Genomic DNA, 23,083 nt, shown 5'->3' with positions numbered 1-23,083 from the left:
TAGACTTCATTGTTCACCTGTGCAGCTCTGAGAACGAAGTTGTTGTGTAGTGGTTAGGATGCAGCTGGAATTGCATGACTTATTCTTTGTGCTTCTTTTTAAGTTTAAAATATTTTGTGGGTTTTCATTTTACTGTTTACGTGTGTGGGTGTTTTATTTGCATGTGTCTGTGCACTGTGTGTACAAAGCACATGGAGGCCAGAGAAGGGCATTGGATTTCCTGTGACTGAATTTACAGAAGGTACTGAGCCACCATGGGGATGCTGGGAATTGAACCTTGGTCTTCTGGAAGGGCAGCCAGTACCCTTAACCACAAAACCATTATCTCTCTTAGCCCAAATTTTGCTTTTCTGAAGTTTGTTCAGCATGAATTTCAAAAGCTGAGATAATCATCAAAATTCCATATTTAATTTAAAATTATACAAGGGTCAATATATATGTTCCAATAGAAAAAATGCCAAGGTATGTTTTGTTAAATAGTGTTACTTCCGATGAACCCAAGAACAAGAAAATCTCTGCTGTAAAGATAGTGTTGCCCTTGCCAGTGCAGTTAGGCACCTAGTTATATGCGGTTCTCATTTCCTTCCCTGGTCCTGGGGGTTGAACCTGTGCCTTGTGCATGCTGAGTGTGTGCCGTGCCACTGAGATACACCTCCAGCCCTCATTTTAGTAGTTTTCAGTGGATTTTTCTTTATATTTATAGCTTAGCACCAACTGGGAACTTTAGAATAAAGTTAACACCACATTGCAAACTTTAGAAATAAATAAGGAACTTTTAAATCATTAGAAATTTCTTTTTCTGGGTCATTTTGTGTTATATCATTTTTCCATGAACCCTGGGTATAAAGGCAGCCAATTTTAGTTTTATATGTTCCAAAGCATCCCCACCTTGTTTACCAAAGATAACACACAAAATCAGTTTTTTTTTAACTTAACCTGAGGCCAGTAGGTATTGACAGACTTGAAGTTGGAGTGACATGTAATTTGGGGGGCAGAAAAGATTTAAATGCCTTCTTCGGTAAGAGGGTGTTTCAAAGATGGGTCTCTGCAAACTTGGTGGTATTTTATGTTTGCGCTCAAGACTGAGTTGAATTTAGAGTACTAATGAGCATTTCTGCATATGGCCTCTCATTTTTTGTTATATTGCATCTAGGACGTGCTTCCAAATGCGTAAGGTATAGATGATGGGGAGGCCCATATCACAGCTGATCGGGTAGAATCTTCATGTAACATTCTCCATAATATGTGATGTTGAGGGCATTTGGCTGCAAGAGTCACTGAAATGGGGAGTTCTGAGGACTTTGAGCAAACTTTAGTGAGGGCCCCTGAATGTGACTGGGAAGGCTTTGTGGAGCCATCTTGAGGAAGCTAAGGAGAGGGACAGGAGAGGATTCTCTGTAAGAGGGCTGACCCGGGTGGAGGGTGGGTGGGTGAAGGAAGTGTTTGGAGGTAAGGGTGGATGTGTCCTGTGGAATGGAGATTCTGAAGGGGACTTGTTAGGAGACAGGATCAGCCTGGAAGCTGGGAGCACAGTGTGTTAAGCTTTGGTCACTGGGCGGTGGAGTCGTCCTTCAGTAGTGAGGGGCCACTCAGCAGGTTTGAGTAATGGGAGGAGATGAAAGAAGTGAGGTTAGCTGCTTGGTGAAATGCGCCGTCACTGGGAAGGAGGCTGCGAATTCAGGCAGAGCGAGACTAAGCTGAAGGGCAGCTGGGCTTCTGATGTCTCAGAGGGACCAGAAGGGAGGGGTAGATAAGAATGGCAGCTTATTTGATAAAATAATAATTGTTTCTGCTGTCCTATGTTTGAGAGATTTCGTGCCTCAGTGACTCAGAAAAGCTCGGGGCTATTTTGAAGGAAAGGTGGTTTTTGGCGCACTGAGTGAGTTTGAGGTGTTGGAAGGCCTGGAGATGGTGGGTCCAGCACAAAGCCGAAGGTGAAGACCAGTGCCGGGTCAGGGGTGGACAAGAGGACTCTTTCCCATTAGGTCACCGATTAGACTCTTGGCAGGAGATGAGAGATTTACATTCAGGTTGATGACTGTTTTGGAGGGAAGGGGAGCCAACATGTCTTCTAATACAGGAAGTATAGGAAGAATGGGGCAGGAAAGAAGGATGGCTGTATTTAAGATACATGAGTGTTGAGGGTTTAAAGACATAGAGTCAGAGTTTATGAGTCAGTGAAGAAGTAAAAGCAGGAAAGAGCCCAGTGGTGGTGGCGCACACCTTTAATCCCAACACTCGGGAGGCAGAGGCAGACTGATCTCTCTGCGAGTTCAAGGCCAGCCTGGTCTAAAGCGCTCGTTCCAGGACAGGCTCCACAGCTCCACAGAGAAACCCCGTCTCAGGGGGGAGGGGGAGGGAAAGCAAGAAAGAGTGTGTTCCACATGAGTTAATTCACATTCCCCTTTCCCTTAGATACTTTTGAATCCTTTCGTCAAAATGACAGCAAGGAGTTAAAAGGACTTAAGACTGAAAATTGCCCCAACAGTTCTCTGTTAAGAGATTGGTTAGAACTGTAGGGCACCAGTAGGGCGGAATCATGAGGTACCTCGGTTGGCACGGAGCAGACTACTTAGGTAATGAACCTATTCCTGGAGATAATTGAAATTTGATTGCAAATCAGGTGAAGTTAAAAGTGAGCATCTATATTACTGAAAGCTGTGCTTGTACTAAATGCTATTTTATGTGTGTATGTATCTCAGTTTCTATGCAGATTTTGGACCTCTGAACTTGGCAATGGTGTACAGATACTGCTGTAAACTAAACAAGAAACTAAAAGTGAGTATTCTAGACCTGTTTATGTTTCACACTTGAGATGTTTAAACCAGGAAACCTGCCCCGTGGGGTTGTTTTGCACCCACACTATTTAATCAGGTGATTGGATCTTCAGAAATTTGTGAGAGTTCACCCAGGAGTTGAAACCGATCCTCCTGATGATAACAAAGGACATATTAGCCTCTTTCTTTCTTCAGGACAACTGCAACATGAGCTGCTTGAAGTCATTGCCATTGTGACCTAAGAAAGGGGCACAGCCTTTTCGGCTGTTAATGAGTTTCTATCAGATTCCCTCAAAGGGGAATTTTTTTCCAAAGCCTTCAGACCTGCTTGCAGATGCTATCATGGGATGATGAAGGGTCTCATCAGGCACATAACCTGGTTTTGTTTGGTCAAGATGGAAAATTTTGCGTATTTGTTGAGCATCATCTCCATAGAGTTAAGAACCAAGTGAGACCCATGAATCTGCAGTCATAGAATTACCCGCTGTGGCAGAATGTGGGCAGGCATTCAATATTAGCCTGCTGTGTTTATATTACATGAGATCCTTCTCATTTTCTGGATGCGTATATGGATTTTGTCATGTAGACTTTTTTCCTTTTAAACTCTGAGTGTATAAGAAAAATGACATTTACAGTATTGAGTTTACTACATGGAAACCATTATTTATATTTTTTCCTTCCAATTTCTAAATGGACCTCTTGAATGTTTCAGTCTGGGAAACAGTATTCCATGATGTATGCTTGTAGGGTAATCACAGACTTACGATGTTTTATTTTTTATGTTGGATAAAGTGTTTCTGTTCTGCAGTACAGTGTCTTCCACACACAGCTGCTCAGCAATTGCCTTTGGGTTTTTGGTTGAACTTAGATATAAATGTAGTCTGGCGGAGCATCTCCTGTAGAATAATATTGTGTGCTCTATACATTTACAGATTTTTGCCATTGACATCACCGTGGTGTCATACAATATGATCATACAATGACATTTCAGTCAATAATTACATAGCACAAAAGCCTATCACACCCAACTTGTTTAGAAATTAAGTCATGCAGTTTTATCTGGCTTGAAAATGTACATTCATTTAAGAAAGCAAGAGCGAAGGAGCTGTTGTTTGTAGTTTAGGAAAATAGCTATTTTTATGATCATAAGGGAAGTAAATAATAATTTTTAAAATGAACTTGAAATGATTGGAAGGATCACTCGTCAATGCCTGAACCTCATGTTTTCTTTTGGGGGGGGGATCTAGAGGTTTCCTAGCTCTCTCTTTCCTCTCTCTTGCTCTCTCTCTTTCTCTCTTCTCTCTCCTCTCCCCCCCCCCTCTGCATACATATGTGTATGTGTGGCGTGGTCTAGCAGAAGACATTGAGTATCCTGCTCTATCACTGTCCACCTTTTTCCTTTAAGACAGAGTCCCTCATGATTTATGGAAGTGCATCATATATATCAATATATAAAGTATGTACTATTACCTACTACATTTTAAAGAATTGCATATAAAGTTCACGAGTGCCTAGCCCTGGGCCACAGGATTGTGTATTCTTCTAAGATGATTTTGCATGTCTATGTTTCTTTTCTTTAAGAAATATAAATTTTTATATAATTAGTAATTTTTTTAATAAATAAGATGTTAGTCAATATTTCTCAGTATAAATTAGGACTGGAAATAAACATATGTTTCTATAAGTAAACATGACATTATCTATTAAAAAAAAAAGGGATTTTTTCCCCCCCAGAACCTGGAGCTTACCATTTGGCTATGTTGGCTAGGGCAAGTCTCTAGGATCTACTTGTCTGTCCTCTAGGTCTGGGGTTACCAGTCCATGTGGCTTCCCCATACCCTACTTTTACATGGGTACTATGGATTCACATCAGGTCCTTACACTTGTGTAGCAAATGATCTTTTATCCACTATGCTGTCTCCCAAGCCTCTGTTTCCTAGTTATGCTATCATGTGGCTGGTATGAACCATGTACAGGTAATCATGGGAACTAAATACTATCTGGAGTTACCAGGGGAATAAATCATTATAGGAGATGAATTCATGCATCTAACTCAAGAGTCTACTTACAGTGATTGTTTTCTTCTCTATTATATTCTATATGTAACAGTGAGTTGGTATAGAGACTTGTTTAAATTTTCTTTTATTTCCTAAACTTATATCATTATGAAAATTCAGTAAACTTCAGACAGCTCCCTTGGTTCATTCCAGTGATCAGTGATCAGCTAGATGCCTGGAATGACATATTTAGCTTTGATACAATTAATTGCTAATCTGTAGCTCTCTGAAGGATCGGCTTTTCAAAATTCAAATGTTAATTCTGTGAACCGTACCAGATAGAAATTCTATATCAGGAGACAAAGTTTCACGGTAGCGATTCAAAACCAGAATTGCTCTGGACTTGTGGAATCTGTTTCTTCTCTATAACATAAGAATTCTAGTCAGGGATGGTGGCACAGGCCTTTAATTCCAGTACTCAAGAGGCAGAGGCAGGTGGATATCTGTGAGTTTGAGGGCTGGTCTCCACATTCAGTTCCAGGGCAGTCAGAGCCACATAATAGAGAGAACTTGTCTTTAAAAAAAAAATTCCAGAGCTTTATAGAATGGTAGTTAGGATTGTCTCAGAGAGTTTATATGAAAGATTACATTACTAATGTCACATCTGTAAGTTCAGGCAGGAAATCTAATAACAATTTTGGGTAGTTTCAAATACCTGTTTCAACCTTAGTGCTGTCATTTGCCTACGGGGACGCTGGTCAGCATATTTTCAGGAATCTAAATGACAGCTGTGAAGACACAGCGAGATCACAGGGACCGGTGTCCCAGGTGAAGTCAGAGCTGGGCGACATTGTGCACGCTCTTATCTTTGCCTTGGGGGTAATCTGGGCCTTCGCTCGAGCATCCCTCTGTGCTCACTGACCCAGGTGTTTCCAGGCCTTCTTACCTGTCCAGTGGCTGTGGCGGCCACCCTGGCACCCTGGCTGCGTTATTTCCAGAAACTTTAGACTCCACGCCCTCCTATTTGGAATGTAGTCTTTCTGTTACACCCGCCTCACGGCAACACGCTGACTCTGCCAGCAGCATCTTTACACTTGCAGTCTCCCGATCCTCCCAGAGCATCGGTACCCAGCCGATGCCTCTCCTTTGCTAACCATACTTGCTCATCTTGATGTGGGGGGCAGGACACCTGGTTACCATACCAGCTCCACCCTTGACGTCTTCTTGTGGATCATTTCATGTGCTGGTTTACTGGGAATGAAGGTATTCTTGTCACTCGAGCCTTGCGCTTTACCCCACTCAGGCATTCAGTTCATCACCATGGCCTGCCTGTCTGAATGCTACATCCCACTGGCTTAAATCCTTGGTGTGTGTGTGTGTGTGTGTGTGTGTGAGAGAGAGAGAGAGAGAGAGAGAGAGAGAGAGAGAGATGCTTGCGATGACGTGTGTGTAGAGGTCAGAGGACACCTTGCAGGAGTCAGTTTTCTTCTTCCATTATGAACATTCTGGGGATCAAACTCAGGTTGTCGGGCTTGGTGACAGGTACCTTTACCTGGTGAGTCATCTTACTGTCCCCCTTTATAGTAGTATTTGAATTAGTAACTTCCTGTTAGAATTCTTCTCTTTTATGATTTCTTAATTTCTTTGTTTTTTTTAGCATTCAAAATTTGATTAACTTTTAATGCTGTGATTTAGACACACATTATTTAATAGTCTGGAGATTTTTATTCCTTCAAGTTATGATTTTATGATTTTTTTCCTTTATTTCATGGCAAAAAATAATTTTTTGCCATTGATTCTATTCCAATTCCCAAGTTTCTCACCTCTTTTCTTTTCTTTCTTTCTTCTTAGTGACAAGGTTTCTCTGGGTAGCCCTGGTTGTCCAGGAACTTGTTTTGTAGACTAGGCTGACTGGCCTTGAACTCAAAGAGATCCTCCTGCCTCTGTCTCCCTGAGTGCTGGGATTCAAGGTGTGCATTGCCACACCCAGCTTATGTTTTTTATTTCTTAAATGTCATAGATATTTTTCAGCTCAATGATTTATCCCAAATTTACTGTTTTTTTTTTTGATGTGTCCTTGCACATTTGATTCCCAGTGACTTGACTTCAGTTTTAATTACGTTGGTCAGAATGGAAAATTACTCATTACTTGAAGTGCCCCAAACAAAAGGCATTATCCTTACTGCCGATAAAAAACATCTATTTGTTTTATACTGTTTAACAAATTGTTACTAACAAGGTATGTAGCCATACTAGGTCAAAGTTTGCTATTTCTGATCAATTCTTATTATGAAGAAGCAGCAATTAAAGAGGAGAGACTTAAGTGGCATGAGAACAATTGAAAAACTGTTTTGTGCTGTTTAGTGGAAAGTGTCATCAGTGAAGGATGGAAGGGCAGGAATTGTCAATCTGCTATTTCAAGGGATCTATAAACCATAAAATTACATGTACGCTTTGGTGTGTCCTTATATTTTTTTCTTCTGGGAAGACTTACAGCGCCTTGTTAATTCTCAGAGGTATCCCTAGTTCACTGAACTACAATATAAATGCTTCGAGGCTGTGTTAGAAGGAGACAAAATTGGCAGTGATTAAAAAATAAATACTACTTTCTTCTAATTTAATCAGTTAAAAAAATCAAAGCTAATTGAAAAGCCTGAGGATTTAATAAAAGTCATATAATTGAGCAAGGTTTTCTTAACATAGTTGGTACTTTATTAATCATTGATTTTATTTTTCCTCAGAGAAACAGAAACTCAGCTTGGGTCAAAAAAAATTAGAAGAGAGGAGACGTTTTCTAGGGCAGCCACTTAAACCTAAAGCAGCTGCTGCTGTGAATCAGCAGGACAATTACAGTAATCTTGGACCGTGTAGAAAGGATTCAAAGGATATTCAGACCTGTACAAAGCTTCCCCATTACCTCTGCAGGATAAAGGCATGGGAAGAGCGGGCGTCCTGGAAGAAAGGGTTGTGTAAAAGCACCGAGGGGCCGGGCAGGGGCTGGGCTCTGGGAATGCCCTTGTGGCTGAATGAATCAGGGCCGTAATTCTGTCCTGGAACCCAGGCAGCTGCCACGCTCTCAGGTACTGGTGCACAGAAGTCTTTTAGTGCAGTGATAGACACCGCCTTTCTATGACCATGAAAACATGTCTTGTCTCCTCCTGCAGCGCTCTTCTGTTTTGGGTTGATGGGCTTGGGGGAGAAGAAAAGCCAGCTACATTCTGGAGGCAGTCCATGTAGTTTTTAGAGGTAGTGGGACCTTAACTCATGGGAACAAGCACATTTAGAACTCGTCAGGCAAGGCATGGATGTTTCATATGCATTCAGAAACTCTCAGCCAGAAGACCCTAAGAGAGTTCTCAAGTGCCTTCAAGTGTGTGAGCCGAATGGTGAAATGCACATGCACACAACCCCCACCCCTATCTTTTGGGGACAGGGTCTCATGTAACCTAGGTTGGCCTGGTTTAGTTGAGGATGAAGATGGTCTTGAATTCCTTATCCTCCTGCCTCTACCTACTGAGAAATAATTTTATGAGTGATTTTTCTTTTGACCAAATGTGGCATTCATTAATGCAATCTACTGGGTTTGAAACAAAAATAGACCATAAAGAAGCACTTGTTTTCTTTAAAAATAAAAAATTCAACCTGTTTTTATCTTAGTTCCAAGCAAAACATGAACCATATTTTATTTTGTACAGCCAAAGAAAATGTTCAAGAATGTCCCTTTCCTGAGAAAGCTGGAGGTAAACACGTAGAGTCCTGGCTGCTCTCTGGAAGACCTGTTCACTTTATTGCTTTGGTAGTGACCCCTGATGGCTGTCAAAGTGCTGATTGCCATGGCCATTGCTGGGCTGACTTAGTCACCCATAAGAGAATGATGCCTTGGCCACCATGGTCCCTGTGCTGTGCTCTCCTTAATCTGACCACCATCACTGGCAACATGTGCTTGCTAAGAGATGTGCATGGGCTGTATTTCTTCTTAAGGAGTATATTAATCTGGCTGTACTAGTATCTTCCTTACCCTGGACTGATTCACTTAGCTTAATTAGACACACTATCCTAACCAAATGACTCAACTATTTTACTTCTAGCGTTGTGAGCAACATTATTGAAAGGCTGCTTCAGAACCAACGTGCCTTGATGGGACCCATTAGCTTTGTTTCTGTTAGTTTTGCTCCTACCTGCATCACATTTTGCTGTTGGATGCTTAAATGGTTTGTGACTTCCTGACCTACACAGAACCCGTGCATGATTTGTGTATGTCACTGTCCGCCAACGTTAGCCTGTGCTAGTCTCTACGTTGGCATGCCTTCCTTTCCTTCTACCCCTGAGTTTCCATGGCTTGCTTGTCTTGTAGCGTTGCTACACCTGAATGCAACCCTTCACATAGCTTTTCATTCAAAGACAGAAGATGTGTGTGTGGCGTTATCCCCTTGATCTTTGTAACCGTCTGTCACGGTGTCACTTTGCCTGTTTGACAAGTTCCATTAAATACGCTTGATGATTGTGATTTATGTGAATCTCATAAAATTCTGATACTCAGGTAAGTAAAGCAGGTCTAGGAATCTCTCTAGGTTTGACTATGTGAGTCAACACATGCTCCCCTGCAGACTATTTCTTTAGTTTGTGTAGCGTGTGTCCCAAGAATGTCCGAGAATGTGTCCTTGCGTAGTTGTTCCCTTGTTTACAAGAAGCCTTAGCTGATATTTTGCATCAGATATTAACTTGAGATCACACATGTGACTAGAGACAAGGTTTCCCCCATAAAATGTTCCCGGAACACCTGCTCAATGCATGCTGGTAGGAGTGGTGGACTGACTTAGTTTGGCGACTGGGCACAGCAAAGTGGCTGGCATTCTGTCTACAGACATGCCCTATGGTGGATAAGCTCTCTTAAAAAAATAAATTTGAGCAAGATGCAGTGACATGCACCTTTCATCCCAGCACTTGCAAGGCAGCGGCAGTGTGGAACTCTGTGAGTTCAAGGCCAACCTGGTCTGCAGAGCAAGTTCCAGGGATACACAGGAAGCCTATATATTTTTTTAAAGAATGAAACATAAATTTGTGGTCAGCATTTATGACAGACATACGAAAATGTACACAGAATTTTGAATTGTACCTTTTTTCATACATTAAAGGATCAGACTGTGCTATGCCCAATTCTTGCATGGAAACAGCAGGGTTGAGTTTTATGTTCTTTGATTGAAGCTGCTTTGATTATTTGTCACCTGGCCCTCTCCAAGTTCTAGGACCCTGAATTTGAAGCCTCTGGAATAACTCTGTTGAAGGTGGCTTAGTTGCGAGACCCCTGAAGGACCTTGTTTCCTGGTGTTGTTTCCTGTGATGGATGTATTCATTCACTAGGGCAAAGGTTTCTTAGGAGTCTGTGGAAATGCTTTTCTGTAATGTGCTTTTAAAAGGTAGATAGCATGGAATTCTTTCACAAGGGACTTTGTTTTTCAGGAGGCAAATTGATTAACTGCATGGTGTTTCAGGATCGCAGACTTTTTAAGGGCGCTAGGAGGCGTGCATTGTATCTGCCTATGATATTCTTCCACAATTTACTAATAAATGTAGACTAGTGAATCTCTCAGGCTCTTCTGCTGAGTCAGGAACTCTGGGTGGGCCTAGAAATCAGTGCCTTCTAAGTTCTCCAGGATCTTCTGCAATCAAGCATGCAATGGAGTAAAATAATAAAATATAATGAAGTTTAGCTTTAAATTTATTTTATTTATTTTTTTATTTCTGAAAAATTTTCATAATGCTGACGTTTTTCAGCCCGAGATTGTTCAATAAATTCTGAGCCACAGACTTTGTTATGGCCTCATAATTGTGGTTTACACCAATTATTAGTCTCAGCGAGGGAGTTCTGTATTCTTCCTGAACTTGGCTGTATAAGTGTTTGCAGCAGGCCTTTCCTGGTACCTGGCTTATGTTCTGGTCAAATGCAGTGTGCTTATTACATTCCAGCCTTGCTTGGGACCTCTGCTTTGAGAAGCACTCCGAGTGCTGTTGAACCGGACCCCTCTGGCTTCGTTCCTGTTGCCTTGGGAAATGATGGGGTGTAGCAAATGGCCCACAGATATTTGCTGCTGCTGCTTCTGCTAGGGCCTGTTGTCTGCTTAGCTTGTGAATGTTCAGAAGGTTATACATGTCAGTTTCAAGATGAAAATCTAAAATATCTAGATGGGCAGTGGCTATCGAGTATGCTTTGTCAATGAGTTGGCCAGAGGCCTTTTACCTTAACATTACTTCGGAGACATCTATTTTTTTGTGTTTAAGACTGGCTTGATTTTTTTTAAAAAGATTTATTTATTTATTTATTTATTCATGCATATTGGTGTTTTGCTTGCATTTATGTCTGTGAAAGGGAGTTACAGACAGCTGTGAGCTGCCATGTGGTTGCTGGAAATTGAACCCAGGACCTCTAGAAGAGCAGCCAGTGCTCCCAACTGCTGAGCCATCTCTCCAGCCCCAAGACTGGCTTGATTTAACCAGTATTTACATTTACAGTGTTTTTGTTATCTCTGAGTGTCTCAGCTTAAGGAACAAAAAAATCTGTAAGAATGGGGCTAGCTTGCTGAAAGCCAGATGTAAGCTCATGGCTTTGCAAACGTTCTCTTTGAAGAGCCAGGTCTACCTGGGAGACTGCAGAGGAGATGGACCAGAGGGATGAGGAGGGTGATGTTCTGCCAGAGGCATGAGGCTCTCCGCTGGACTTAAGACAGGATCTCAGAAAATGTCGGTGGGCGGCTTTATAAAGTAGCATCCTGTTGTTCTTCAATTCGGTCTCTCCCCGGATGATAAAGTTTTTCTCTCCTGTGTTTACTTTTTCTGCTGCTGTGAGAAAGTACCCAGGAGAAGCAACTAGAAGACAGAAGGGTCTGGCTGGCCGTCCGAGGACACAGTCCATCACGGCAGGGAGGGCCTGGTGGCAAGAGTGGGAAGGGTTTGTTCAAAAAGCAGAGAGGTGAACGTTGTCGCCCAGCTTTCTTTCCTCTTTTGAATTCACTCTGGGCCCCCAGCCCATGGACCAGTGTGGCCCACACGCAGGGTGGCATCGCTCACACGCAGGGTGAAGCTTCCTGGTAAATATGTCTGGAGCTTTGTCTCCTAGGGATCTTTGATCCTGTCAATATGAACCATCGTCTTCATGAAAGATCTTGAGAGCTGTGTAGGTGTGTCCCCACCTACACAGGGGACAGGGGTACTCTGTCTATGGTGCTTGGATTGCATAACAGGTCGGGTATGTTTTATTGAAAGGGCAGTTTTTTCATATTTGAAAGGAAAAACATCAAAGGTCTTTCTTGTCAGTCCAATCATACAAATTATCAGCCAAATAGCTGACAAAAGATTTTATTCTCTCCAGCGCTTTTCACTGCAGTGTTAGGATGTCCTCTGTATGAACATTGTCACTGGTGCCGATATGGGACGGTGACTCTAGGAGGGAGCTTAGCTGAGGTAAGGGGACATTAGACAGGGCTGCAGTTTACAAGGTTCTTATCTTCTGTCATCTGCTTTGATTGGTTAGGCCAGAGCTGCACTCCCTGTTGCCTGACCTGGGGGACGGGACAGTGACCAGACTTCACTGTGGTCTGACCTAGAGGCTGGTGTGCACCCTCACCTGCATGGGACCGTTTCTCAGCTATAGAGCTTTGGAGAGCTCAACTCTGAAATTAATTCCAAAAATGTCTGAGCAGGATAAACGCTCCAAAAGTTCCTCTATAAGTCAGCTGTAAACTCACAGCAAACAAAAGTTTGCTTCCTTTGGCGGCTTTCCATGGGAAATATTTTGAAATAGTTAAAGTCTCTAGGGCCAAGGAGGTGGCTCAGATGGAGACGTGCTAGTGTGAGGAGCTGGATGTGGTGGCATGTGTGTCTGTCATCGCAGTATTCCTAGAGTGAGATGGGAAGTGGAGCCAGGAGAATTGCCTGAAAGATGGTGGGCCAGCTAGCCTGGAGTACACAGCACATCAGCGGAAGCAGGAAGAGACCCAGCTTCAATATGGTGGAAGGCGAGATCGACTGCAAGGTTGTTCTCGGCCCTGCATGGGTGCCTCGAGGCACCCCCACCCCCGTGAGGCACCCCCACCCCCGAGAGGCACCCCCACCCCCGAGAGGCACCCCCACCCCCGTGAGGCAACCCCCCTTGAGGCACCCCTACCCCCGAGAGGCACCCCTACCCCTGTGAGGAACCCCCCCGTGAGGCGCCCCCGCCCCCGTGAGGCACCCCCGCCCCCGTGAGGAACCCCCACCCCCGTGAGGCACCCCCACCCCCGTGTGGCACCCCCGCCCCCGTGAGGCACCCCCCGTGAGGCACCCCCACCCCCTTGGGGCACCCCCGCCCCCGTGAGGCACCCCCGCCTCCGTGAGGCACCCCCGCCCCCGTGAGGCATCCCCGCCCCCGTGAGGCACCCCCGCCCCCGAGAGGCACCCCCACCCCCGAGAGGCACCCCCACCCCCGTGAGGCACCCCCGCCCCCGTGAGGCACTCCCGCCCCCGAGAGGCACCCCCGCCCCTGTGAGGCACCCCCCGTGAGGCACACCCGCCCCCGTGAGGCACCCCCTCATGCACAACTGAAGGAATAGTTAGCGTCTCCGGAGAGATTTTGAGAGAAACACTACCTGTTTTGTCGTTTCTGAAAGCTTGTGAAATTTCAGATTTTGTGACGGATGCTGTCTGTGGTCAGTTTTAAGAGCTTGTGAAATGTAGGAAGTTGTAAGTTTTTGTTTTTAGAAAAATCAGCTTGTGTGATCTTCACTTTATAAAACTGTTTATAGACCCAGCGTTGAGAAAGTCTTCGTCACAGCTCTGTCTTTCAGCTTCATGGCTCCATCTCAAGGCAGACTTCGTAGCCTACATAATTTAGAATGAGAGAGAGAGAAAGAGAACAAGAAGAAAACATAGAAATTCAAAAAAGTCTTACTCAAAACCCAAATGAAAGCAGCAGAACCATGTAGCTGGGTATGATGTGCACCCAGGTGATCTTAGCACTTGGGAAGCAGAGGGAGGAGAACAGAGTTCAAGGTCACCCTTGGTTGCAACGTGAGTTCTAGGCCAGCCTAGCTTACTCTGTGTCCAAGAAGACAAAATGATAACAAACAAACCAAAACACTGCAAACTCCACCAAGAGGTGAACATTCATAAGGAGACAGAAGCAGTATGAATTGTTACTCTTGACGAGTAGATTTGATTGCACACCTTGAAACCTTAGTTTTGGTGTTAAACCGAAATGCATGCTAGATAAGTGGGTCAATCTAGGGAATCTGGGCTCCAGCATTAGACTGGTGATAGTTTCCTCCTCCCAGTGGTTTGGGGACACAGGCCATGCAAGAGCAGGAAGCTGGGAGCTGTTGAGTCCCTGTGCTCAGTCTGACCCATGTACAAAGCCTCATTGGTGTAAGGCAGTCTTTAGAGATGGGGACTCAGAGGCCAGGGAAGTGTTTAAGATCCTACTTGATCATAACTTATTGATGGAGAACGTAGCACTCAGGAGGCAGAGGCAGGTGGATCTCTGTGAGTTCAAGGCCAGCTTGCTTTACACAGCAAGTTCTAGGCCAGCCAGGGCTACATAGTAAGACCTTGTTTCAAACAAAACAAGACAGACAGACAAACAAACAAACGAAAACCTCAACTTATTGGTGAAAAACTATAAGTGGCATAAATAGTAACTAACAAATAGTAAAATTAAATAAATGCCAAAGACTCAGTAATTCAAAATTGAGAAAGCAACAAACTGTGGATAAACAGCATTGATTAAAAACCTCGAAGTCTTTCTGTTTTTGTCTTTTCAAGACAGGGTTTCTCTGTGTAGCCCTGTCTGTCCTGGACCTCACTTTATAGGCCAGGCTGGCCTCGAACTTACAGATATCCCTGTCTCTGGCTCCTGAGTGCTAGGCTTAAAGACATGCACCATCCCCACCCAGTTAGCACTGAAGTCTTTAGATTAACTTGAGTATATACACTTGATGGAGTTGAATTTAACTCAACTACTTTTTTCTCTCTTTGCTTCATACTAAAAAAGAGCATTGGTAACAGCAGATTGAGCCAGACACTAATTTTCTAAAGCTCAGTTAACAAGGACATTACTATTTCAGACAATGTGATTTGTAGTTATCCATGTCCCGTGTGGGGGTTGGATAATCTCTTGGCCTCTAGCTGGGATGTGTGTAGCTATCAGGTTTCATTAATAACCTACAATGATGCACCTTGGTTCTTAGATTTCGCTTCTTTACTTGTAGAAAATAACATGGCAGTGGATTTTTTTGTTGACTGTGTTTAGTGTATAAAGTATAAAATCCACTTCTGTTTTCTGTGTGAATTTACAGACAGGATTCAAAGGCATTTGTGTGCCTGTATTGACTGGGCTGTAAAACAGTCTCTGGAAGTATTGTCTTCTGTGCCTACACTTAAATTGCCATTTGTTTCTAAACCAGAACAGTCATGCAAGCTGAGGAAATTGTGTAGATTTAATTGAGCCACATCCATGTTCTCTAGATTTGAATTGTGACTAAGGATTTGATTTAATCTAGCAGATATAATTATTACTTTTCATGTTTCGCATGTGCTCAGCAAGCCATTTGGGTTTTATTTTGGATTTACTTTAATACTTGAGCATGTTGCATATTGCCTGGCATATATCAATTGCTTAATGATCAAGCTTGTGAATTTAATATATGTTGATTTATGATACTCATTGATATTCTTTTGATGGTGCCTTTTCCCCATTAATCACTTACTTTAAGCTAATTAAAGGGGGGTATTTAAAAAGAAAAAAATAAAATAAAAGGGATATTTGAATATATACTAGGAAGAAAAAATTTAATTTTGGTCTCTAAAAATGAAATTTTTGGAGAAGATAATAGGATAATAATGCTTAATAATAATAGCTTAAACTGTAAACTGTGAGAGGAACATCAACATCTCTTGGAGAGTCATAAGTGAGAATAGAGTGTCATACTTAGAATAAAAAGAGTGGCTAAGTCATCTCTGTAAGACCAAGAATAACTTACCAGAAATGGTTCCTGTGAATGGAGAATCAACAGTTTCCAACTGCACTGATCTCCTTTCTCAGAGACGTCCATGCTTGTTAAATTATCAGTTCTTACATTTGGATGGATTCCAGAAGAAGGGCTAGTAGCCCCTCTCCCTCAGTGAGCTCCCTCAGCTACCAACACTCATGCCCAGATACCGGAAACTGGGGTTGAAAAGCGTTGCCTTTGTAGGAACCGCTTCACATGCTAACGCTGAGAGAAGATGGTAGCCAGCGCCTACTTGTTCTATAGACAAGTAGAGGCTAAGAATCAGTCAAACACGGCTCTCTCATCCTGAAGGGGCTCTGCGCTGAAGGGGTCAGGTCACCTTCTCTCTCGGTTTTGTTTGTCCTGTGGTAACTCTTGTTCTTTCCTTCCAGTCCTACAGTTTATCAAGAAAGAAAATAGTGCACTACACCTGTTTCGACCAGAGGAAAAGAGCAAACGCAGCATTCTTGATAGGTGCTTACGCCGTGAGTACTTCATTTGTGATTGTTTCCTGTGGTCAAGTCGGTGGAGTGCTAATGCCGCGCTTGTATCGCAGCTAACACTGTAGTTAGATCGCAGGCCCCCTTCCAGTGGGATGGGAGGGTGCGTTATTAGCAGGTTAGGAATGGATTAGGAATGGAAAGTGGACTGACATTAATGGAGTATCTACTCTCTATTATTTGTTGTTGTTATTATTATTATTTTGCTTTTGATTGTTCTGAGTCAGAGTCCTCTCTCTGGCTAGCCTGGCTTACTAAGTTGCTCTTAAATTTGAGATAGTCTTCTTGCCTCGACCTCCATAGTGTTAGGATTTCAAGTGTGAGTCATCTCGTATAGATGTAGGCTTATTTTGGGGTAGTTAGTGAGAGACTCTTGGAATCGTGATGTGTAGCTCAGATTCTACTGCTAACAGCATTTTAGTGCAAAGAACATTTGTACCTAGTGAGGACATACCTGATGGGAAAGGTATATATCTGAGTAAAATACAATATTATGGAAAATATAAAACCTGCCAAGGTGTTCTTTTTGTGGGGGTGGGGGAGAGAGAGCACATTCTAGATTGCAAAGGAGAGGTTATTATTGTTAACTTTTTTTTTTTTTTATCAATTCATGCATTCATCTATACAAGAATTTGCAATAGAAGAATAGACTATAAACCATGCATATATTACAGCATCCCTATCAGCTCAATATGATCTTTACAGTAGTTAGGTTTGAGTAGAAGCTTTGTTCTCTGGAAGGACAAAAGTGTCAGTATGACTTGTATTTGAGCATGTCACAGGTCCTGGAAGTTTCTGGATAGGCTGGGTCTGGTCCAAAGGAAGACAGGCATCATCAGGGCTCTAATGTACCTGGACCTGCTCCTCACGACTATGTGATGCCCATTGAGGAATATCCTGGTTCACTGGCAAGGGAGATGCTGACATTTCTCCTCACCCCCAGAAAGGCCGGGGTGTCTCTGAAACCTGAAGCTTGCTGCTGTGTGACCTTTTTAGGCCTCATTTGCAGACTTTGATGCAACACACCATACTCTGTCATACCGAGCCCAAATTTCCATGGGGGAGGGGTCTAGTGACACCACTGGCAGGCTGGCCATTGGCAGTTACAGACAGGGAAGAGGACAAACTGAGTCATGCTGTGAGACTAGGCCTTGCTTCTGGGACTTAAGTCCCTTGTTCTTTTCTTTTGTAAACCTGGGGCCATCCCTGGTGGCTTCTTTTTGTCTTGTTCTATAGACAAGTAGAGGCTAAGAATCAATAAAACATGGCTCTCTCATCCTGAAGGGGTTCTGCGCTGAAGGGGTCAGGTCACCGCTCTCTGTTTTGTTTTCCTTGTCTGTGATTGGATGCTACGACTCTGAAATTTCCGTTCAGGTCTTAGGATACCTAGAATTATTTGCAGTGTCAGTCAGGCTGTTGTTTATAGCTTAAGAGCACACAGGAAAAGCCAGCCATCAGGGGGAAGGGTTGGTGAAACGCTAGCCGCTGAATTAATAAACAGGCATGCTATTTTTTTACCTTACACTGATAATTGATGCTCCCTTGATTGACAGTGTGATTAAATATGAAAAGGCTGTACTGATCTCTTGAATCAAGCCGTGAGCCAAGCATGTCTTTCCTATGGGGCTGTGTGGTGTTTTGTGTGCATGTTATTCTTAGACCCTTTGTCATAAAAGACCTCTGTCAGGCTATCCATCTCTCTCTCTCCCTCCCTTCCTCCCTCCCTCCCACCTCTCCTCCTCCCCTCTCTTTCCTGTTCTTCCCTTCCCAGTTTTGTTTAGAGTGGTCTCTCCTTTCACCAGTTATAGCTGGAGTTTTGACATGAAGCCTAACTATTGCATATGCTTTGGTCTCGTGAGAAAGGAGCCTGAGAGAAAACAAATGTGAGCGTTTCTGTCACTTTAAAGCAACCCTAGGAGAAAGAGCAGATTCGGTGGGAGAAGTGCTGAGCACAGCGCGAGCTTGTCTTACACCTAGTCACAGTCCTGCAGAGGAAGTGATTTTCCTTGAATTGGCCATTTCCCAGCTGACTTTTCTGATTCTGTAAGTGTGCTCCCTGGGTGTGTGTGTGTGTGTGTGTGTGTGTGTGTGTGAAAAATGACATTCAGAATTGTGGTCCTTTCTTAAAGAGAGATTTATGCTTTTGCTTCATGTATCTGCATGCATTAATTGTTGACACAATCTCTATGAGATAGTAATAGGAGTTATACATATCAATTATTTTATTGATGTGGCTAGGAGGAGAAGTCTTGCTCTTATGAGGGAATCTTCTCTGGGTATGAGCAGGCCTCGAACTTGGGAGCAGTCTTGTAACCCCTGAGACAAACCAGGTATATATGTTTTATCAGAGAGATAAGGAGTGAGGACGATTCTCTCTTTAAATGTGCCGTCAGCTGTTGTTCAAGTTGCGTTGGCTCACACTTTGAGACAGGGCTTCTCTGAGCTTCAGTTTTCTCACTGGTAAGATCTGAATAATACCAGGGCTTCTCTGCCCACTTCGAAGAATTATGAAGACGTCCAACTGTCTGTTGGAGAACACCATGTTCTATATCTAAATTATCACAAACTTATTGTGACGAAATATACCCTTCCCCTATCTGTGCCCAAACTGACTTATTTCCTCAGTAACCACCCCCTTTCAGAAAAGATTAATGAATCAAGTTGAAAGTTAGCGGTCACTTCTCTTCCTCTGTCCCTCATCGCACGTTACACTTAATCAGAAGTGAGCCCGCCTCCAACTCTTGAAACTTACATTGAACCAGAATGCGTCTTCCCATTTAACCGGCTCCCTAGACACTGCCGTCGTTTTCCTCGATTACCTCCGTAGCTTCATGCATTTATTTCCTGCTTTCCTTTTTTATTCTTCTTAACTTTTGATTTTACTTTCCATGCGGTTGTCAGGGTGGTCTTTAAAAAATAAAAATGAGATCATCTCATGACCCGGGTTCAGATCTGGTGGCTGACTGTTCTTGGCATCCGTTTCTTTTTGATTGGAACCCGTGTATCCTCGGGACCTCCGTGCTCATTGCCCGCCCATCATGCTGGCCTTCTACCTGAATGTCACGCACCTTCTCTCACCCGAAGCCTTGATGTTTTGGCTTTTTTTTTTTTTTTTAATAGAACATTCTTACTCCAGACTTTTGCATACCTGTCTCCCCCCGCCCCCTTCCCCCGCCCCAAGTTACTGTCTTGGAGCCTTTTCCTCAAACTCTGCCCTGCTCCTCAACCCTTGTTCATTTCGTACATCTTTGCTGCTTTATTTTCTTGGCAGCGCCCAGCCTTTGAAGTTACTCACATGTTCCTGCATTTACTTGCTTATTATCTCGTTCCCAGACCAAAGGGTAGGGGCCTTATCTGGTTTGGTGCACTGCCCTGTCTAGAGGGTGATAAAATATTTAACGAGGGGTTAGGTGCAGGCATTTGCTGGTTGAGTTGGAAGATGGCCACTAGGCCGAGGCAGGATCCTGGAAACTTCCTGCTGCGCTGAATCATGGGTAGGTCTAGGATCAGAGGCCACCACCGTGAAGGCACCAGGATGTCCAGTGTGGAGGGGGTAGGTGCTGCGAGCAGCCACTGTTTCCTAGTTGTGTCTGGGTACCAAACATCCATGCAGGGCCACACTGGCTGTAAGGTAAACAAGGCACATAAACACTGAGGGAATAAACCCACCAAAAACTAGCAAGCTGGACTAAAGTATAAGTCCCTTTCACAGAATATCTGAGATCATGTGTGAACCAACTGATACAGAATCTGCTGGCGTAATAAATGAGAATGCCTTGTCTTCTTAAAAACAAACTTTCCTTTTTCTGTTTTGTTGTGCTAAAATACACATTTCCTATGACGTTATTAGAGACAAAACAAGCAAAACAACTCCTCACACCAACAAACCAGGGCCTTATATGTCTGGGGCTGTTTTTAGCCAACTGTCATGAGACTGACTCCGAGCTTCTGATCCTGTAGTCACATACCACCATGCCCACCCAATCTGTGCAGGGCTGGGGATCGAACCCGGGATGTCAAGTACGCCAGGAAGCAGCAGTCCACCAGCACAGGGTAGCCCAGCTCTTGGAACCATTTTTTTAATTGGCTAGTTCCATGTATTGGCTACCTTCCTGAGGCACGGCTTTGTTTAGTTTCTCTCATAGGTGATTTCCAGCATGGCCTAGAAGCTTTTGTGTTTGTTTCCTTATCTGTAAGCGTGGAAAGTCTAGTTAAAACCCTTTCTTCTAGAACTGTGGTAAGGATGAGAGAGAAAGGCTGCTGTATGGATGTGGTCACTAGAGATCATAGCGGCACATACTGGTGAGGTCTTGTCACTCTTTGCGCTGTGGCTCTGGAACCGGACGGCTCACATTTGAATAAGGAAGTTCCTTTCCAATGCTTTACTTGGTGCAGCTGTAGAATCAGGATGCCGAGATCATGGGAACGCCCAAACATTCTCACATGACATGAAGAAAATAGGTTTCAAAACTGTGAGGGGCAGGAGAGATGGCTCAATGATTAAAACCACTGATGGCTCTTCCAGGGGATCTGGGTTCGAGTTCCCGGCCCCACATGTCAGCTAACAATTGTCTGTAATTCCAGTTCTGGGGGATGCTACACCCTCTTCTGGTCTCTGTGCATGAATGTGATGCATACACACACATACAGTCTAAATACTCATACATATAGAATAAAAAAATAAGTGTAAATCTTAAAAAGTATAATAATGAAACTCTTGCCATGAACTTCAGGACTAAGTTCTTACTCTGTGTTACTGTATTTAGTTCACAGGCCTATAGGTTAGGCCAAGGAGAATTTGGTCTAGGCCAGAATAATGTCTGAAGAAATGGGGGGCAGGGGTGGATTTATATAAAATGGTATATATTATATGTAAGCATATAAGAGAAATTACAATAAGTGTGATTTATTTAATTTAAAATTTAAGTTCAGAGTTAAAGAATTAAGAATTTTTGGTTTCCTATGGTGGTGAATGCCTGTACACCCAGGATTTGGGAGGCTGAAGCAGGAGGAATGGTGAGCTTGAGTTTCCCCTGACTACAAAGTGAGTTCAAGGCCAGTCAGCCCAAGTTATATAGCAAGCTAGAGGAAACAAATTATTTTCAGAGATACAGAGGATGCTTACACAAAGGTGGTAACGACATTGTAGCCTCCTTAGCTCACCTTTAAATCTTTGCCTTGCTGGAGATCTACATTACAGATTCACTGGGTGTAGCCTGAGTCAGACATTATGTCTGCACTGCGGATAACCAGGCTGAGGTTTGTGGACTTTCTAACTCTGCATGTCTGTCTTTTATTTTGTAGACTACACATAAGGCTGTTGATAGGGTCTTATTGTGCTAGTATGTCACCTTCTAATTGGAAGGTGCCATTCCCCATCTGGCTGGAAAGCAGCACTGTGGCACAGCCGCAGGCTTGGCTTTGATCCCACTCGGTAGCTGTAGGTCACAAACAAGCTTTTACTCATCTTTAGGAACAGGGATAATAATACTACTCTTAATAGAGGCATGGAGGAGGAAGGGGGCCTTGCCTGTAAAGGTGACATTGTGACAGTATTCTAAGCATTTAGACATTTCTGGAAGTTCTGAGCCAGGGCTGATGTGTGACTTTCCCAAGTTTCGGGTGTCAGTTCCTTCCTCCCATTCCCTGTTTTGGGCTTAGACCCTGGACAGCAGCACTGAAGGTCTCACAGCCACCTCCCTCCTTTTGTGTCCCCACCTTCCCCATCAGCCCATTGTGTGCATAAGTCCTTCCTTGGCTCAGTAGCCATCAGGTAGTTGTGATCTGATTATTGCTTAATCTAGTTCTTCAGCTGTATGAACTTTTCCCATTGCTCCTCCTAGGATGGGATTTTCATGTTTAAAGGAAGAATCTATTTAAACCAAATGACCTTCTCTTGTGAGATGTGGAGTCAGGTCTTGATTACTTCAGTAAATATTTACTTGGGTTCTATGACCCCTGCCTGACACCACAGTGGGTTCTAAAGAATATAAATAAGTAAATAAATAGATAGTAAAAACTCAGGTTAAAATGTGGCCTTTGATCCCAGCACTCAGGAGGCAGAGACAGGTGGATCTCTGTGATCTTGAGGCCAGCCTGGTCTACAAGAGCTAGTTCCAGGACAGCCAGAGCTTTATACAGAGAAACCCTGCCTTGGAAAGCCAAAAAACAAAAACAAAACAAAACAAAAAAAACAAAAAAAAAACCAACAAAAACCCAACCAGCAAACAAACATAAGCAGTAAAGCAGTAAATTAATTGTGAAAAGTCTGCAATAGACATGAAGCTTGGAGAAATGGGGGTTCACTCAATCAATCTGCTTTGGAGCAGACACCATGCAGGAGGTGCACAGTTCAAAGTTGAGGTAACCTTCTGCTGTTATTGTGAGGACCTAGAGCCAAACAGGGAGCCAGGGGGATTGGGGTGGCCAATCCCAGCAGGCTAGGCAGAGCTGGATAGGAAGTGTCACATAAGAGGGATCACTGGGGAGAGGGTGAGGAATTTAAAAAGAGAGTAATTTAGCAAGAAGCCATGGGGAGGGTTTTTCTTTTTTCTTCTTCTTACCATTAAAAAAAAAAGCTTTAAATATAGCTTCAGTGTGTTTCTTTTCGTGTGGTTGTGATGCAGTCTTAGTTTCCCGCGCTGATTCTGTGTATACTTCAACATTTTGCTGCTCAGTGGACCCAGCTGATGGGGTATAGTAAAGTTTGTTCACCCCTTAATATGTTCTACATCTTTTGTATAGCATGTGAAATATTTTTTTCTGAATTATAAATGTTGTTATAGTTTTTC

General features: G+C 43.3%; 1 protein-coding gene across 2 annotated transcripts in view; it reads left to right on the top strand.

The window, feature by feature from the left end:
- Window positions 1-23,083, top strand: part of Cdc14a (cell division cycle 14A) — a 145,756-nt gene that overhangs the window by 13,311 nt on the left and 109,362 nt on the right. For both annotated transcript variants that reach the window (XM_038311184.1, XM_038311183.1), the window contains exons 3-4: window positions 2,703-2,778; window positions 16,185-16,277. In XM_038311184.1, coding sequence (XP_038167112.1) covers window positions 2,703-2,778; window positions 16,185-16,277 — 169 coding nt within the window. The remainder of the gene's footprint in view (window positions 1-2,702; window positions 2,779-16,184; window positions 16,278-23,083) is intronic.

Source organism: Arvicola amphibius, chromosome 14, assembly GCF_903992535.2.
Source record: "Arvicola amphibius chromosome 14, mArvAmp1.2, whole genome shotgun sequence".
NCBI lineage: Eukaryota > Metazoa > Chordata > Mammalia > Rodentia > Cricetidae > Arvicola > Arvicola amphibius.
This window is presented reverse-complemented; position numbering and strand designations above follow the sequence as displayed.